The sequence below is a fragment of the Alexandromys fortis genome, unplaced genomic scaffold (genome assembly GCF_014885135.2).
Source record: "Alexandromys fortis isolate MF-2015 unplaced genomic scaffold, M_Fortis_MF-2015_v1.1 scaffold_4, whole genome shotgun sequence".
In the NCBI taxonomy this organism is placed as follows: domain Eukaryota; kingdom Metazoa; phylum Chordata; class Mammalia; order Rodentia; family Cricetidae; genus Alexandromys; species Alexandromys fortis.
The window spans coordinates 712,290-732,303 of NW_026067944.1; the positions used below are offsets into that span (position 1 = coordinate 712,290).

A 20,014-nucleotide genomic window follows, 5' to 3' on the forward strand; every position below is an offset into this window, starting at 1 on the left:
TTCTTTCAGGTTTTTTTTTTATATGGTGGGCTACATTGATGGATTTTCATATGTTGAATCATCCCTGCATCTCTAGGATGAATTCAACTTGATCATGTTGAATGATTTTTCTGATGTGTTCTTGGACTTAGTTTGCCAGTATTTTATTGAGTATTTTTGCATCAATGCTCATGAGGAAGATTGGTCTGTAATTCTCTTTCTTAGTTGCATCTTTGTGTGGCTTGGGTACCAGGTTAACTGTTGCCTCATAAAAAGAGTTTGGCAATGTCCCTTCTGTTTCTATGTGTGGAACAATTTGAGAAGTATTGGTATTAGCTCTTCTTTGAGATTCTGGTAGAATTCTGTGCTGAAACTACTAGCCCCTGGGCTTTTAAGCTTGGGAGACTTTTGATAATTGCTTCCATTTCCTATTTAAATTGTTTATCTGTTCTTGATTTAATTTTGGCATGTAGTACATATCTAGAAAATTGTCCATTTCCTTTAAATTTTCCAATTTTGTGGAGTACAGGTTTTCAAAGTATGACCTATTGATTCTCTGGATTTTCTCTGTGTCTATTGTTTTGTCCCCCTTTCATTTCTGATTTTGTTAATTTTCATATGCTCTTCTTGCTTTTTGGTTAGTTTGGATAAGGGTTTGACTATCTTGTTGATTTTTGCAAAGAACCAGCTTTTTGTCTCATTGATTCTTTTTTTAAAAATATTTATTTATTTGTTATGTATACAATATTCTGTCTGTGTGTATGCCTGCAGGCCAGAAGAGGGCACCAGACCCCATACAGATGGTTGTGAGCCACCATTTGGTTGCCGGGAATTGAACTCAGGACCTTTGGAAGAGCAGGCAATGCTCTTAACCTCTGAGCCATCTCTCCAGCCCCTGTCTCATTGATTCTTTGTATTGCTTTCTTTGTTTCTATTTTATTGACTTCAGACCTCAATTTGATTATTTCCTGGTGTCTACTCCTCCTGGGTGAGTTTGCTTCTTTTTGTTCTAGAGCTTTCAAGTATGCTGTTAAGTCACTAACGTGAGATTTCTCCAGGTTCTTTATGTAGGCTTAGTGCTATGACGATTCTTCTTAGCACTACTTTCATAGTGTCCCATAGGTTTGGGTACATTGTGCATTTATTTTTGTTGAATTCTAGGATGTCTTTAATTTCTTTCTTTCTCTCTTCCTTGACCCAGGGGTGATTAAGTTCGATTCATTGTTTGATTTCCATGCCTTTGTGGGATTTCCATAATGAGGGTTGTTGTTGAATTCTAACTTTAAGCCATGGTAATCTGTCAAGATACAGCGGGTTATTCCAAATTTTTTTGTATCTGTTGAAGTTTGCTTTGCTACTGAGTATGTGGTCAGTTTCTGAGAAGGTTCCATGAGGTCCTGAGAAGAAGGTATATTCTTTTGTGTTTGGGTGGAATGTTCTATAGATGTCTGCTAAATCCATTTGAGTCATGACATCTGCTAGTTCCCTTATTTCTCTGTTAAGTTTCTGTCTGGCAGTCCTGTCCAGTGGTGAGAGTGGGGTGTTGAAGTCTCCCACTATTACTCTGTGGGGTTTGATGTGTAATTTGAGCTTTAGCAATGCTTCTTTTATAAATGTGAGTGCTCTTGTATTTGGGGCATAGATGTTCAGAATTGAGACTTCATCTTGATGAATTTTTCCCGTGATAAATATGAAATGTCCTTCATCTCTTTTGACTAATTTTAGTTTTAAGTCGATTTTGTTAGATATTATAATAGCCACACCAGCTTGTTTCTTAGGTCCACTTGATTGGAAAATCTTTCCCCAACCGTTTACTCTGAGGTAGTCTGTCTTCAAGTTGAGGTGTTTCTTGTATGCAGCAGAAGGATGGATCTTGTTTTCGTATCCGTTCTGTTAGCCTGTGTCTTTTTATAGGTAAACTGAAACCATTGATATTAAGGAATATTAATGATCAGTGATTGTTAGTACCTGCGATTTTGGGTTTAGTTGGTGGTGGTGCTATTGTGTGAGTGCTTTCTTTGGGTTTTGCTGATGTGGGATTATTTTTTGCCTATATTTTTGTGGGTGTAGTTAGCTTCCTTGGATTAGAGTTTTCCTTCTAGTCCTTTCTGTAGGGCTGGATTTGTATGAATAGGTATTGTTTAAATCTGGTTTTGTCATGGAATATCTTGTTTTCTCCATCTATGATAATTGAAAGCTTTGCTAGGTATAGTAGTCTAGGTTGGCATTCATGAACTCTTAGTGTCTGTAGAACATCTATCCAGGACTTTCTGGCTTTCAGAGTTTTCATTGAGAAGTCAGGTGTAATTCTGATAGGTCTGCCTTTATATGTTACTTAGCCTTTTTTCTTTGCAGCGTTTAATATTCTTTCTTTATTCTGCAAGTTTAGTGTTTTGATTATTATATAGAGGGGGCTTTTTTTTTATCCAGTCTATTAGGAGTTCTGTCAGCTTCTTGTACTTTCGTAGGCATGTTCATAGGCTGGGAAATTTTTCTTCTATGATTTTGCTGAATCATTTTCTATGCCTGGACTTCTACTTCTTCTATCCCTATTTTAGATTTGGCCTTTTCATGGTGTCCCAGATTTCCTGGATATTTTATGTTAAGAAATTGTTGGATTTAACGTTTTCTTTGACCAATAAATCTATTTCCTCTATCATATCTTCAACACCTGAGATTCTCTCTTCCATATCTTGTATTCTGTTGGCTATGCTTGCAGCTGTAGTTCCTGATCATTATCCCAGAATTCCCTCAGTTTGTGTTTTCTTTATTGCCTCTGTTTCAGTTTTCATGTCTTGAACTGTTTCTTTCACCTGTTTAATTGTTTTTTCTTGGTTTTCTTTGCTTTCTTTAAGGGGTTTGTTGATTTCTTCCAATTTTTTGTTTGTCCTTTCCTCCACTTCTTTAAGGGAATTTTAATTTTCTCTTTAAGGGGCTCTATCATCTTCATAAAGTTATTTTAAGGTTATTTTCTTCTGCCTCATCTGCATTGGGATGTTTGGGTCTCATCTGCTGTTCTCACTTCTCTTTCTTAGTTGGGAATGTAATTCAGTCAAATACCACTTGCCTTATGTTTATGGGGTCTTGATTTGATCCTCAACCCCACAATAAACTGAAACGTTTTCCTCACTTTTTCCCTTATGATTTTAAATAAATAACTGAAACATTCACGTGAATACTCAAGGGCCTGTGTCTTGTGTATAATGAGGTCATTCCCATGATTAGAATTAGAGCTATTGTCTATGAAATGGGATTTTCCCCTCTGTGAGCGACTGTAGGTAGTAACTTCCTTACTGTATTAGAAAAGTGAGAACAGCAGATGAGACCCATTACAGGCCAAGCCCAAGGAAGTTCACTAACAAAGATGGGTTGGACTTAGCACAGGCATAGACACAATGGAGCCAGAAGAAAATCCAAACCCAGATTCGCATCACATGTGTGTATTTCAGACTTAGCCGGAGCAACCTGCTGATCAGCAGGACATTTATGTAAGTGGTACCCAGAAATTAGAAACCTTATATAGATGCGAAATAAAAAAGGTTTTATTATATACAAAAATAAATCCCAGGTAGCTAGCTGATATAAATGTAAAAATGCACAGCACTTTTGGAAAATATTTAAAATATGATTGCAGGTCTGGGAAGGATGTCTCAAAAATAGAAATACGTAGTGTTGGTTGAAAGAGCCACAAGAAGCACCAGAAGAAAAATAAAAATAAAATCCATAAATTAGAAAGCAATAGGAATATGTAAAACTAATAGAGAGCTAGTTCAAGGGGAAAATGACACCTATGAATTAATAGGAAAAAGACAGATCAATACAAAGATATGAGAAATTATATTAACATGCACCTCATAAAACAAGAAACCTGAATAGTTAACAAACACATGGAAAGATAATTACCTACTGAGGTAATTAGCAACACTACATTAAAAATAGAAGAAGCTGCTGGGCATGATGGCGCACACCTTTAACCCCAGCACCTGGGAGGCAGAAGCAGGCGGATCTCTGAGTTCAAGACCAGCATGGTCTACAGGGCTTCTCCAAGTAGTCCTGGCTGATCTGGATCTTGCTCTGTAGACCAGATTGGCCTTGAACTCGGAGATCTGCCTGCCTGTACCTCAAGTGCTGGGATGTCTGACTCCTTCCTGTACTTCTTTTTCTTTTTTTTTTTTTATTGAGAAAAGGGAAAAAAAAGTTCCCGCTTCCTCCCAGCCTCCCATTTCCCTCCCCCTCCCCCTACTCCTCTCCTCCTCCCTCTCCAGTCCAAAGAGCAGTCATGGTTCCCTTCCCTGTGGAAAGTCCAAGGTCCTCCCCCCTCCGTCCATGTCTAGGAAGGTGAACATCCAAAATGACTAGGCTCCCACCAAGCCGGAACATGAAGTAGGATCAAAACCCTGTGCCATTGTCCTTGGCTTCTCATCAGCCCTCATTGTTCGCCATGATCAGAGAGTCCGGTTTTATCCCATGCTTTTTCAGTCACAGTCCAGCTGGCCTTGGTGAGCTCCCAATAGATCAGCCCCACTGTCTCAGTGGGTGGGTGCACCCCTCGTGGTCCTGACATCCTTGCTCGTGTTCTCCCTCCATCTGCTCCTCATTGGGACCTTGGGAGCTCAGTCCAGTGCTCCAGTGTGGGTCTCTGTCTCTATCTCCATCCATCACCAGATGAAGGTTCTATGGTGATATGAAAGATATTCGTCAGTATTGCTATAGGATAGGGTCATTTCAGGTTCCCTATCCTCAGCTTCCCAAGGGACTAACTGGGGACATCGCCTTGGGCTCCTGGGAGCCACTCTAGGTTCAAGTCTCTTGCCAACACTAAGGTGGCTCCCTTAACTAAGATATGTGCTTCCCTGCTCCCCTATCCAACCTTCCTTTATCCCAATCTTCCTGTTTCCCCAAGTTCCCCCAATCCTCCCCTTCTCACTTTTCTCTCCCCGTCCCCCCTTATCCCCAACCCACCCCACCCCCAAGATCCCAATTTTCTCCCCGGCAATTTTATCTACTTCCCTTAGCCAAGAGGATAACTATATGTTTTTTCTTGGGTTCACCTTCTTATTTAGCTTCTTTAGGTTCACCAGGTATACACTCCGTGACCTTTATTTATGGCTAGAAACCAATTATGAGTGAGTACATCCCATGTTCATCTTTTTGGGTCTGGGTTACCTCGCTCAGGATAGTGTTTTCTATTTCCATCCATTTGCATGCAAAATTCGAGAAGTCATTGTTTTTTACCGCAGCATAATACTCTAATGTGTATATATTCCACACTTTCTTCATCCATTCTTCCATTGAAGGGCATCTAGGTTGTTTCCAGGTTCTGGCTATTACAAATAATGCTGCTATGAACATAGTTGAACAAATGCTTTTGTCATATGATAGGGCATCTCTTGGGTATATTCCCAAGAGTGGTATTGCTGGGTCCAGGGGTAGGTTGATCCCGAATTTCCTGAGAAACCGAAACACTGATTTCCAAAGTGGTTGCACAAGATTGCATTCCCACCAGCAATGGATGAGGGTACCCCTTCCTCCACAGCCTCTCCAGCAAAGGCTATCATCGGTGCTTTTGATTTTAGCCATTCTGACAGGTGTGAGATGATATCTCAAAGTTGTTTTGATTTGCATTTCCCTGATTGCTAATGAGGTTGAGCATGACCTTAGGTGTCTTTTGGCCATTTGAACTTCTTCTTTTGAGAATTCTCTGTTCAGTTCAGTGCCCCATTTTTTAATTGGGTTAATTAGCATTTTAGAGTCTAGTTTCTTGAGTTCTCTATATATTTTGGAGATCAGACCTTTGTCTGTTATGGGGTTGGTGAAGATCTTCTCCCAGTCAGTAGGTTGCCTTTTTGTCTTAGTGACAGTGTCCATTGCTTTACAGAAGCTTCTCAGCTTTAGTAGGTCCCATTTATTCAATGTTGCTCTTAGTGTCTGTGCTGCTGGGGTTATACATAGGAAGCGATCTCCTGTGCCCATCTGTTGTAGGCATCCTGTACTTCTTGATCTCTTGGCTTTGCCTCGATTTCAGGGCACTACTGATGTTCTGAGTGTCCAAATGGTTCCTGACATGCTGAGTCCAGCTGCCCTCTTATTCACAGCTCATCACTTTGCTTCCAAAGCCCTGTACACTGGGCTCCTCTGCCCCTCCTGGCAGCTGTCTGGAAAGCAGTCTGTATGAGAAAGCATCATTTGACTAACCTGAAGAGGTAGCCATGCTTCTCCCAACCTGTGTGTGCCAAACGACCTTCTCTGCTAAGTGTGGGTACACTTTGGCAAGCAAATCTGTCCACCCCTTACAAGATATTGAGACCTTTTGGCCTCTTTCCTTTTTTTCTTCCTGTAAACAACTTAGGGGCAGGATTTGTATCTTTGTATTTTTTAATATTGTATCTCAGAACCAAGCACAGTATCTAGCATTCTGAAAATGTTTGATAGTTCAAACTGAAATGCTTACTTATTTTTCATTATATTATTTCAAAAGATGATCTGAATCACTGGTTCTCAACTTGTGTGTCTCTATCTCTTTGGGGTCCAATAACCCTTTCACGAGGGTTGCATATCAGATATTTATGTCACAATTTATAACAGTTGCAAAATTTCAGTTATAAAGTAGCAATGAAAATAATTTTATGTTTGGGGGGTTGCCATAACATGAGGAATAGTCTTAAAGCATCTCAGCATTAGGAAGATTGAGAACCACTGGTCTAGATGAACACAGACCGGTGTATACTGAAGAAAAAGCCAACATTTTTTTTCATTAAAAAAAGTGAGATTTTGATACATATGTCTCTATTTTTAAATTTTACCAATATTTTCATAGTTTAAACACCTAGAACTGATCAGAATAAAGCTAAGTATATAGATGATGTCTGAATTTTCTGATTTCTCAGAATTCTTCATCTTTATAGTGTTGAATTATCTTGGATCGAGAAATAAACAGGCTAGCTAAAAGATAGAGCAAATATATTTTTCTTTATTATCAGGGGCAAACTCACAAAACAGGAACAAGAAGTCCAAGCTCAGATGTGTAGAGCAGGAATCAGAAAGAGAGAGAGAGAGAGAACACCTGGGCTACGTGGTGTTTTTCTCTGGGTACCAGAAAGTCATGTCCTAACTTGGTCCCACCTCTTAAAGATAATTGGCTGACAAAGATTCCCCATTACTTCCCCCTTTTTTCTAAATAAGAGTGATCCAAACCCAATACAAAGCTATATACAATAGGAACAGATATCAAGTATAAAATTACAAGCAACCTAAACAATATTAAGCAAGGAGCACATGACAAATGTTTTAAAAAACATTCTATTCTAAGGAGTCTAGGCCTTGCACAAAAAATTGGCTTGTCTAAATCATAAGAGGAAGGTAACTATGACTATCTAACTTCAACCCCATCAAAGGCCTGAGAAGGGAGATGATATTACTTGAGTCATCAAGAAGTACAATCAAGCAGCTTCCAAAGCAAGGAGTATACAACAGAGACAATTTGCCACCTGAGCAATCACCCAAAGTCTCATTTACATTGTTGAAGCAACCAACTTTGGCTAAGGCCTAGCATAACTAACAGAACATTTTCAGAGGCATGGAGAATTTTAGAACTGTCTTACTCTGTCTTGGCAGGAGCAAACATGTCTCATGTCAACAGAACCCTAAGTTATTTAAATGTCATGTTCTACAGATCCTTGAAGTGGTTGAAGATTACTTATCTAGACAGAATTCAATCTCTGTGTATTGAAAGATCCTAATTAATCTGACTATATGTATTACAAACATGAATAACTATTGACCTATATTGCTTAATACCTGTATAACTTAAAGACTAAGACTTGATATCAGAATATTAAATAATCTGTAAACAAATGTGCAGCAAATAAGGACAATGACCTGAAAATGTAAACATAATGTAAGTATCTTGATCAGAGGTAAGAATAATATATAATGCAATATGAAAATATATCCTAGAAATTGTATCAATATACAAAATGTCTTAAACAGAGGTAGAAACATGCATGTATACAATCTGACAAATAATTTTGCATAGGTGTACAAATACTATAAACAGAAATAACAAATATAATTTGAACTTGTATCAATATACACAACTATACCAATGTAAATTATCTATAAATAATAGCTCACAAGTATTAACTCTATTACTCACTATTATTATTAGTGTGAATAAATTCACACTAAATTATCTATTATCCCAATTAATTTTTCCTCTTTTTTTGGGGGGGGGGTACATAGTTTCCATCCCAGCCCTTTATCTTATACAAGGAATAATCAACCTCTCAAAGGTGTCCCCAACCCTGAGGACAAACTTTGTTGGGAGAGGGGACATCATCTACTAGAATTACTTCTAGCTGTCATGGGAGCATCTATTCCATTATCCAGACCAGTATAGTTTTTTACAGTAGGCACTGGATTTTTTTTTTAGTTTGTCTGGTGAGACATGTTCTCTACAGTAACTAGTAATGATTGAACTATGTTTGTCATGGAGACTTGCTAGAGGCCCCCAAGGAGTTTTACAATGGTATTAGGCTGCCTTGTCTGTCTTTTGTTGACCTACATTTATTGGTCCAATGTTGAGCTTTGCCACATCTCCTACATATACCTGAAGGCTGAGTTCGTCTGTTCTTGCCATTCCCAGAGGAGATATTATTCCTAGAAATTCCTTGTCTACAATCCCTTCTCAGATGTCCTATTCTACCACAATTAAAACATTTGGCATTTTGGTGTCCCCTCATACCATTGGAAATTGATTCTTCTACCTAAGCTTTAGTACTATAGCCAAATGTCTCAACATTCATTGTATATAAGATCCATTCACCTTTTGGTGCTGATCTGATCTTTAAAGGCCCAAGGATCTTTTTGCATTTTAAACTAGTATTCTCAAAAGTCAAAGATTCAATTAATACATGTCTAGCTTCTGTATCTGTTACTACTATTTGTATAGCCTTAGTTAATCTTTATAAAAAGTCACTAAAGGGTTCTCTCTGACACTGTTTAACCCTAATAAATGATTTAATTCTCTTTCATGGTTCCTGATTCCTTCCCAAGCATTTAAAGCTGATGTGCTACATAGGGACAAGGTGTGTTTATCATAAAGAGCCTGATCCTGAGAATCAGAGTAATGTCCCTTGCCCAGAATTTGATCTTGGGAAATCCCAAATCCTTTTGCTTTTCCCTGTTGTTTTAAAATTTTTGCTTCTTCCCTCCAATAACATTTCCAAAGAAGCTGTGGTTCATTTTCTAGGACAGTTGAGATTAAATGAAGCCAGTCTTGTGGGGTTGCCTTATTGCTTGAAGCATATGTTTTGACCTTCCTTTTCCCTAATGAAGGATGAATGTATTCCATAAGAAACTATTGCTTATTTAATTTTCTTTAGAGCAGTCATATGTATGAGCTCCCACATATATTCTTTGACTACCTTTGGGTACTTGATGCCAGATGTTCTTTCCGATGATATTCTGATGATATCTGGGTAGGCACTGAGAACTCTGGGTGAGCTATCCTGGAGTTTGGTACATACTGATGAGGCTAAATTTTGTCTTTGTACCTTTTGTCCCTGGTTATCAAATACAATAAATTCCTCAATCTTTTCAAATCTTTTTACCACTGTCTTTTGTAAAGTCTGGATCTCCTGTCCAGTGTTCTGTTCTAATGCCCTCATTGAGGATTCCAAGGTATGAAGTCTGTCCAGTAAAGATAACATCTCATCCTCAGATGTAATTTTTATAGCATACATATTACCTTCCTGGAGAGACATTCTAGCTGTCAATCTATCATAACCATTTGACAAATTCTGATTCATACGTTCAACAGCACAAATTCTCTCAGTGTCTCAGCAACCTCTGTCATTGACAGGTTTTGTTTGCCAAATTGGTCATATTCTTCTCCAGAGTGCTAAATTTCCCTTTTAGTTGGTCATTATCCATCTGTATCATTTAGACTGTATCATTTCTAAAAGTGTCTCATTCTTGACCCTATTATCAAACCATCTTTTTAAGGAGAAAATATGAAGAATAAAGCTAATCCCCAGAATCAAATAGAGGGATGTAGAAGGGAAATCACATAAACCTTGCATAATATCATACATGGTATAAGTAAAAAAGCTGTTGAATTCTTGTATTATTATTTTATCTGTCATATTGCCCTTTTAAATTATGAATTTATAATTATAAATTATATTTTAAATTATAAATCTTACCTGTAATGAGTTGGAGTAGGTGCAATAACCATTACTGGCCAGTAGGTGTTGCAGCACAGTTGTAGCCACATGGCTGGCTTGAACTTGGTTATAGCATTAAATACTGAAAAATATGCTCAAATTAAAAATAGTTATTCAGTGTAAATCACAGACTGTGTGCTCTTTGGAGATCCCTGACTGGTCAGTAGCTACACAAGTACAAGGACAGCAAGGCAGCAATGCTGGCAGAGACATCCAGGGAAGCCCGCATCCTGCCTGAGGTGAGCAGTAGCCAATGGCACAGGTGTCTGAGGACCTCGAGGCTAGTGGCTACTCAGGGTCACTGCAAGGGGATCCTATACCCAAATCACATGGAGCCTGGCGGTGACTGGCTGAAGCTGCAAGGGTCCCAAGCCCCACGTTGGACACCAACCATTGAATTATCTCAGATCAAGAAATAACCAGGCTAGCTAAAAGATAGATAGAGCAATTATATTTTCTTTGTTATAAGGGGAAATTCATGAAACAGGAATGAGAAGTTCAAGCTCAGATGTGTAGAGTGGGAACCACCGAGAGAGAGAGAGAGAGAGAGAGAGAGAGAGAGAGAGAGAGAGAGAGAGAGAGAGAGAGCACCTGGGCCATGTGGCATTTTTCTCTGGGTACCCAGAAAGCCATGTCATAACTTGGTTCCACATTTTAAGGCTAACTAGCTGACAAAGATTCCCCATCAATATAGGAAAGGAATAAAGGCCAGGGAATAACTTCAAGAGTTTTTTAGTTAGTTTCTTATTGGCCTGGTGTTCTCTGAGCAGGTTATTCTGACTGGCCAGCAGCTCTGGGGAATCTATCTGACAAAGAAAAAAGCAGGAGGGAGGAATTACAAAGAGGCAGCAGGAAATTTTAGGACAATAAGCATACAAGTGTGTCTGGGTTTTTTTTTCTCTTCCTTTTGTTAAAAATATTCTTTTCTCATGCAGTATATCCTGATTATAGTTTCCCCTCCCTCTATATCTCCCAGTTCCTCCCCACTTTCCCTGCCACCTGGATTCACTTCCTTTGTGTCTCTAAGAGATAACACCCAAACATAACCAAATAAAATATAATAAACTAAAACAAAAACTATCAAGTCAACGTTGGACAAGACAAACCAACAAAAGGAAAAGAGTCCAAGAGGAAGCACAAGAATCAGAAATCCACTTGTTCACATACTCAGGAGTCCCATAAAAATACTAAACTAAAAGCTGGAATATATATTCAGAGAACCTGGTACAGACCCTGCACATGCTGCCTCAGTCTCTGTGGGGTGATACGACCATTGAGTGAGAGGGTCTTGTCCTCCTGGTGTCCTCCATCCCCTCTGGCTCTTACACTCTTTCTGCCTCCTCTTCTGCAGGGCTCCCTGAGCTCTGAGGGTAGGGATTTTATGGAGACTTCCCATTTAGAGCTGTGTGTTCCATGCTCCCTCTCTCTCCTTGTTTAATGTGCGGCTGTGGATCTCTTATGTTTTCATCTGCTGCTGAAGTAAGGGTGTGTACTGTTTTACCCATAGGCCCTAGCAAAGTTCTTAACCTGTGAGAATAGCTCGATAATTGTTTAATTAGCAAATAGAGGCTGAGCAGTGGTGGAGCACACCTTTAATCCCAGGACTCAAAAGAGAGGCAGAGGCAGGTGGATCTCTGAGTTCAGGGCCAGCCTGGTCAACAGAGTGAGTGCTAGGACAGCCAGGGATACACAGAGAAACCCTGTCTTGGGGAGAAGAAACCAAAATAGAGGCAGCAGTGGAACTCAGGGTTATAGGGACCAGAACATAACTTTACCAAAAACAGTTATACTGGAATAGAATTCTACCTTTTAAAAATCACTATGTGAGCCAGTGAAGTGGCTCAGCTAGTGAAAGTGTTGCTGTCCAGCCTGACTATCTGATAGTCCCTAGGTCCTACTGTGGGAAAAGCCAACTGGCTCCTACAAACTGTCCTCTGACCTACTCCATACGCATGCTGTGGTATGTGCCCATGTGTGTACACACATAAAATAAATAATAAATAAACTAATATATGTCAGGAAGTTGAAACCAGGAGTAGAAAGATGGCTCTGCAGCTAGAAAGCACGTAATAGTCTTCCAAGAGACCAGGGCTCAGTTCCTAGCACCCATATCAAGCAGCCGGCAACCACCTCTAACTCTAGTTCAAAGGGATCGGAATCCTCTTATGGCTTCCTATAGCACCAGCAGACACATAATGCACAAACATGCATGTAGGCATACACATGTACACATGAAATAGAAATAAGTCTTTTTTAAAAAGTTAAAATCACTGTGTGTAGCTCAATACTGAAGTAAACGTTCACTTTATATATTTGATAAACACTTCTGATTCCAGTTGTCAACTTACATGTAAGCATTTTCTCTTTATTTATTTAAAACAATTTATTCTAATGTTTTGTAAATTTAATATTTTTAAGAATACATATTACATTGGCTAGTTTTATGTCAACTTGGCACAGCTAGAGTCATCAGAGAGGAGGGAGCCTCAATTGAGAAAAAGCCCCTACAATATTGGGCTGTAGGCAAGCATGTAGGACTTCTTAACTAGTGATCAGTGTGGGTGGGTGGTGCTATCCCTGGGCTGGTGGTCCTGGGTTCTATAAGAAAGCAGGCTGAGAAAACCATGAGGAATAAGTCAGTAAGCAACAGTCCTTCTTGGCCTCTGCATCAGCTCCTGCCTCTAAGTTCCTACCCTGCATGAGTTCCTGTCCTGGCTTCCTGTGATGATGAACTGTGAGGTGGAAGTGTAAGCTGAATACATCCTTTCCTCCCCAACTTGCTTCTGGTCTTTGGTCATGGTGTTTCATTGCAGCAATAGAAACCCTAATTAAAACACCTGTATGCACGTGTTTATACTTGTGTACATATAGGATATGTTCTTATATGTGTAGTAAGTTTCTCTTCCATACCACCTGGTTTCTACATGCCTGCCTGCAAGCATGACAATCACTGCAAACCATTTCTTATGTGCCTGTTTATGGCTCTAAGTGTGATGCACTGAACCCGTGAGACAAAATAACCCTTCTCTCAAGTGGCTCCTGACAGGAGTTTGTTCACACTCATCCAAATGATGAGACAGCTTTCTAGATGTTCTTTTGTCTTTTTAATGAAGCAGAAATACAGATTCCTCTTGATATGCCTTGCTTGCTCCAAAGAGCAGCTTTGACCATTGCCTGCATCTCTCCAGGTTGCTGTGTCTGAGAGGTCTGTCCAGGGAGAGAGCTTCCTCACTGGCTTATAGTGCAGTGGATTTAACGCTGCCCAGATATACTGTAATCACTTAGCCTGACCCAGTGCTGGAGGGTGTTTACATTGTTTTCTAAAAATTCATCAGTGAGTAACATCAAACATGTCATTTCTTACTTTTCTATCAGTGTCCAGAAATTGCTGGGCTAAATATGTACTGATCTGTTGATCCGGTTTCCAGGGAGACTGAACTATGTGTCGGGGCAGTTTGTATGTGCTGAAGGAATTTATTATGAAAATCTTTAGATTTGTGTCACTCTGATGGGAATACTGATATCTGAGTGTGGTTCTGACTTACATTTCCCTTATCCTGACACTGACTCACTTAAGCTATTTAACTTTTATATAAAGTCTGTTTGTATTATTTGCCTTTTCCTTTTTTAAAATTGTTGATATGGTTTGGATTCTAATAGAGTCAGAGCCTAAGATAAGAACATGAGTGTTATATTTTATTTGGGAAGCGATCCCTGGAAACAGGAGTAAGCCAGTGTAAGAGTATGTTTTCTCTGATTGTTAGGACCCAGGAAGGCCCGGGTCTGTCAGATTCATTAAGAAGCATGCAGAAGGCCTTCCAGAATTGTCTTCTAGAGATGGGAGGCCCTGGAGCTCTGTTCATGGACGCATTAACTGAGAACTGCCTCTGAGGCACTGTACTCCCTCACAGTTCTGGACTGCTTTACAGGATTCAGAGCCCGTGATGGCCTTGAAGAACCAGATGTGAACTTGCAGGAGTCTTTCTCCAAGAGAGTGAGTTCACAGGGCACAGTCCACTGGGAGCCTGCTGACGTGAAAGGCGGAGCAGTGAGACCAGGACAACAGGCAGTGGCTATGTTCTCCTGGATTCTACTAGCCAGGCTGTCACTTACATGAGTTTCCTTTGCCTTATAATTTTTACTTCCAGTGTTTTTTTTTTTTAAGATTTATTTATATTGGGGAAGTACTTGCAGAATTTTTGAATAGTTTATATACCATACAATTCAGCCATTAAAAGTTTGCAAGTCTATGGATGTAGTGAGTTATTGGTATATGATCTCAGATAAAGCTCGGGAAACTCTTGGTCCTCCTGCCTCGGTGCCCACCCTGAGAAGAACCCTCACAATCCTTACTTAACCCCTCCTCACCCACGAGCAGCCCCAAGTCTGCCTTCTGTTTCTGCTCATTGTATACTTAGGGCATTTTATTGACATTTACCAATTGTCTTTCATTTGACTCATTTGTAGCATTTGCTGATGATCCGTTCCTTCCCCGATAAATAATATTCTGTTTTCTAAAAAACCCTGAAATTTGTTTATGCATTTATCAGTTAGTGGGTATTTATATTAATGTGGAGACTTATGGGAATATCAGTGGGGCTCACAGGAGGACTTCATGGTAGCATGTTAAATTCTCAGCCAGCAATCAGTCAACCAATCAAATGAAGACAGTCTGCGGTGGACATTCACGTGCAGGTTCTTAGACGTGTGTTTTCACTTCTCTTTCATTTCACGCCTGGGAGAGTTCCGGGTCATACATTAAACGAAGGAGTGGAGGAACCATTTGTCAGCAAGGCTGCCCCCTTTTGTACTTTGACAGGCAAGGGATCCAGCGTGAGTTGAGGCTGCTTCCTTCACCTTTTATTACTGTATCCGAGTGTCCTTAGAGGGGGCAATTCTCACTGTAGTTTTATTACTGTGTCCGAGTGTCCTCAGAGGGGGCAATTCTCACTGTAGTTTTATTACTGTGTCCGAGTGTCCTCAGAGGGGGCAATTCTCACTGTAGTTTTGATTTGCACTCCTCTAGTTTCTAATTAGGTTTAGCAGTTTTGTTTCTTTCTATTTTTGTTTTTGTTTTGTTATTGTTTTTTCAAGGCAGTGTTTCTCTGTGTGGCCCTGACTGTAGAACTGACTGGCCTTGAACTCAGGGATCCACCTGCCTCTGTCTCCTGAGTGCTGGAATTAAAGGCGTGCACCACTAGAGCCCAGTTTACTGTTTTTCACATGCTTATTGACTGTGTGTGTGTGTGTGTGTGTGTGTGTGTGTGTGTGTGTGTGTGTGTGTGTGTGTTAAGAAATGCTTATATAATTCATTTGGCCAATTTTTGGCTGACTGTTTATGTTTTTATAGATTTATGAAGACTTTATTTATTTGGGGGCATAAATCTTTTGCAAAGGTTTTCTCCCATTCTACAGATATCCCCCCAAGGTGTGCACCACCATACCCAGCTCTTATGATAATGTGCTTCAGAGCACAAAGTTTTTCTGTTTTGATGAAATCCAACTCATTTCTGTTTTCTTTTGTCACCTATGGTCTTGGCTTATACCTAAGAAACATTACCTAATTCAAGGTCAAGAGCATCACTTCTGTATTTTATGACGTGTCATAGCTTTAGCTATTACATGTAGCTATTATATATTTTTAGAGACAGGGCCTCACTATGTCTCCCTAGTAGGCCTGCAACTCACAGAGATCCCAGCTATTACATTTAAATCCATTTTAAGTTAATTTTTGTGTGTGATGTGTCCATTGAGGACCATTATTTAGGACTATGCAGTTATCCCCAAACTAGTGGCTGAAAAAAAATTGTTTTCTTATCCAGTGAGTTTTTTTAACACTTTTGTCAACATTCAATTAATCATAAAATCAAAGACTTTAAATGGAATTTTCTTATGTGTGCATCCTGTGCCAATACCACATGTATATGGTTATGAGGTTCTGACATGGGAAAGTTAAGTTCTCTAGCTTATAATTCTGTTTATAAATTATTTTGGTTTCCTTGAGTCCCTTGTGTTTCCATGTGAATGTTAGGATTGGCTTGCTAATTTCTAGGAAGAAGCAGGTTGGAATATTGGTATAGCTTGCTGGAAATTCTCAGAACACTTGGGCAGTAGTGCTGTCTTATTACTAAGTCATCCGCTCCATGAGCACATCATATCTTTTCATTTACTAGTTTTTTTGGGGGGGGAGGGGGGAGGAGCTTTTTTGTTGTTTTTGTTGTTAGGTGTTTTTGTTTGTTTGTTTGTTTTTTTGAGACAGAGTTTCTCTGTGTAACCCTGGCTATTCTGGAACTCACTCCATAAATCAGGCTGTACTGTACTCTAACTCAGATATCTGCCTACCTCTGCCTCCCAAGTGCTGGAATTAAAGGTGTGTACCACCACTGCCTGACTATTTAGTTTTCTTTAATATTTAATAGTATACATTTTTACTTCTTTTGTATATTTATTCAGTTATAATTTTAAAACTTTTATAAATATGATTTAACACTGAATAATCACACTAAATATAGTCAATAAATTTAGATACTGCATACTTTATAACAGTTCACTGTATTTTATTGTGTGCATGCCAACAAGTTCAGCTGTTTGCATGAGTGCTAGAGACCTGACCCCAGGTCTTCATGTTTGTCATTGTCCACTGTGTCTACTGAGCCATCCCCCTGCACCAACACCCTTTTAAAATATCATATTTTCCTTGATTCTTTGAGGACTTATTATGTGCATATACTACATTTTGATCACATTCATCCCCCACTCTTCCCCTTACCTGCTTTTGGGTACAGTCCTTACCCCTCTGGCTCCTCCCAACATCAGAGCCGCTTTTTTTTGTTTTGTTTTGTTTTTTTGAGACAGGGTTTCTCTGTAGCTTTGGAGCCTGTCCTGGAACTTGCTCTTGTAGACCTGGCTGGTCTCAAACTCACAGAGATCTGCCTGTCTTTGCCTCCTGAGTGCTGGGATTAAAGGGTGTGCCCCCACCGCCCAGCTAATCTTTTTCTCTTTGCTCCGCCCTGTACTCACATCTGTCCTCCATAGTATGGCAGACCTACCAGCGACTCTCCTCCCCTAGCAGCCATCAGCTACCTGTAGTTCCCCAGCTAGGGTGAGAGCTCATGCCCCCTCCCCATTTGTGATGATTTTAGGCCTATGTGGCTGCAGCTGCTGTGAGTTCGAGGTCTGCCATATCTAGGAGACACCCAGGCCTGCCTAAGCCTCTGGCCCCTATAGTTTTCCATCCCTTCTCCCATGATATTCCCCTTTTTTTCTTTTTGGGGAGTGACATGGGAACAGCCGTTCCATTCTGACTGACTACTCCACAGACTTCCAGTTATGAGTTTCTGTGTCACAGAGGGGTCTCTGTCAGGTTGGCAGTGCCACGCAGTTCCTGTGTGTGTAGCGGGCCTTACATCCACACAGAAAGCAGCTGGTTATCCCCAGAGCATTCATACTGCTTTTGCACCCATGGTGTTTCCCATCATGCTGGTCATCACTGTGACTCTCAGGGTTCACTGCTGGGTGAACCCTCAACAGCTGGCTCAGCACCTCTGATACTGAGCTAGGCAGCAGGGAGCCCACCCATTTTTTTTTTTTTTTTTTTTTTGAGTTACCATCTATCCCAGGCAGGCCTTGAATTAGCAATTCTTGTGTGTCACCCTAGCACATGCTTGTATTACAGGCAAACATCATAGCACTTGTAAATCCAGTGCTGGGAAATCATACCCAGGAGCACCCCTGTGAGGCTCACTAGCAATTAGCCAAATCAATTAGCTCCAGGGTCAGTGAAACCCTGTCTCAAAAACTAGAGTATACAGCAACTGAGGTAGATACCTGACATGACTTCTTTCCTCCACACATGCATGCACACATGTGCACATACATATTCTTATACACATATATATTCATACACATATGACTGCACACAAGCATGGACACACAGACAAAATTTATCTGTACAGAGATGGCTATATTTCATTAAAATGTGATTTTGAAGGAATCGTGGGCATAATTTAGATATGGAACATAGATATGAACCCAATGACAGGTCATCTGAGTTTGACCAGATAATGTATTATGTGGATCAAGTGAATTAATATATTTGAAGTACTTACAGTAGCACCTAATACCTAGTACATTTTTGTTAAGTAGAAAATAAATAAACCTGAATTCATAGAAACTGACCTTTCTACAGCATCTCAATAGCAAGAAGAAGCTAAACCCTCCCTCTTGCTTTCCTCAGCTCACCCATGCCAAATTAACTTTCTTCCTGCATATATAAATGCTTGCTAATTTAAACAACCTCTCTCATTTTAAAGATTCGCCGGCTCTCAGTCGAGCTAATTCTGCAATCAATTTAAGTGGCGCTCAGGACCTGACCCGGAATAAGAATGTTGTGAAACCACTGCCTTTATCTTTGCAGGTTGTAGGAAAGACTTTTGCTGCAGGTGATGTTTTCCTTCCTTACTACTTTTTTTTTTTTTTTTTTTTTTTTTTTGCAAATACCAAATGACTTGTGTGAACTTTAATTGACAAAGCAAACACTCCAACACTCCTTCTACCTGCCAGTCAAAGATGTCATGGAACTGCCTAGAATAATGCAATACTGGACAAAGCTTTGCTCTCTCTGGGCTCCAACCAGAAGAGTCAAAATGACATTTTGTTCACAGAAGACTAGAGTTTGATTTTGTTCAACAAACATTTCTTGTGCTCCTGCTGTGACTAGCACCTGAGATTATAAAAAAAAATTAATGCCTGACCCCAAATGTCTCATAATCCAGTCAAGGTGATAGATTTACAAGAAGATCTTTTCTCTCTCTCTTTTTTTTCCTTTTTCCTCTTTCTTTTTCCTTTTTTTTTTTTTTTTTTTTTTTTTTGTTTGCTTTCTTGCTTTTCATGACAGGGTTTCTCTGTGTATCTTTGGACCCTGTCCTGGAACTTGCTATGTAGACCAGGCTGGCCTCCAACTCACAGAGATCCGCCTGCTTCTGCCTCCTAAGTGTTGGGATTAAAGGCGTGTGCCTTGAGGGCGTTACCAACACGTCATGAAACCATCAAGGCTAATATCAGCCAAGAAAGATACTTGATGAGGCAGGCTATGAATGAAGGATGGAATCCTAGAAAAATGCAGAGCTTAAGGAGAAGAAATGGTAAGACAGAGACGGGTCATTCTGGGACATGTTCTAAAAGTTAGACACAACTGTTGACAGAACCCGCCATGATTCTTACTCCAGCCCAGTGACTCCTACAGTATTTACCTCCTAGTTAGGTTTTAGATATGAAAAACTAAAGTCAAGTTTTTACAATGGTGAAAAAAACTAATGACGTGATAGATCAGTAATCAAGGTCGTTACTAAAATCATCCAGTTGACTCCATAATGCAAGAATTAAGCTCAGCAGTTAAGAATGCATGCTGCTAGTCAGGCAGTGGTGGCACACACCTTTATTCCAGCACTCAGGAGGCAGAGGAAGGTCAATGTTTATGAGTTCGAGGCCAGTCTGGTCTACTGAGCTAGTTTCAGAACAGCCAGACTACACAGAAAAACCCGTCTTAAAAGACAAACAAATAAACAAACAAAAAGAATGCATGGTGCTTCTGGCAAGGGATGGTAGTTTGGCTCCCAGACCTACCTCAGGCAACTCACAACTGCCTGTAATTCCAATACAGGGGATCTGATGGCTTCTTCTAGACTCTGTGGTTACCACATGCATATGCACAAGCCCACACATAGACACATAATTAAAAATGAAAATGAATATTTATTTGTTTACTTATTTTTATTTTGAGATATGGTTTCTCTGTGTAGCAGTTCTGA

At 39.9% G+C, this 20,014-nt stretch overlaps 1 protein-coding gene across 12 annotated transcripts in view; it reads left to right on the forward strand.

Moving 5' to 3' along the window:
* The window catches only part of Greb1l (GREB1 like retinoic acid receptor coactivator), a 265,843-nt gene that overhangs the window by 172,614 nt on the left and 73,215 nt on the right, over positions 1-20,014 (forward strand). For 11 of the 12 annotated variants that reach the window (XM_050148823.1, XM_050148822.1, XM_050148821.1 and 8 more), the window contains one exon: positions 18,518-18,646. The exons of the other annotated variant lie outside the window; for it this stretch is intronic. In XM_050148823.1, coding sequence (XP_050004780.1) covers positions 18,518-18,646 — 129 coding nt within the window. The remainder of the gene's footprint in view (positions 1-18,517; positions 18,647-20,014) is intronic. 12 annotated transcript variants of the gene reach the window in all.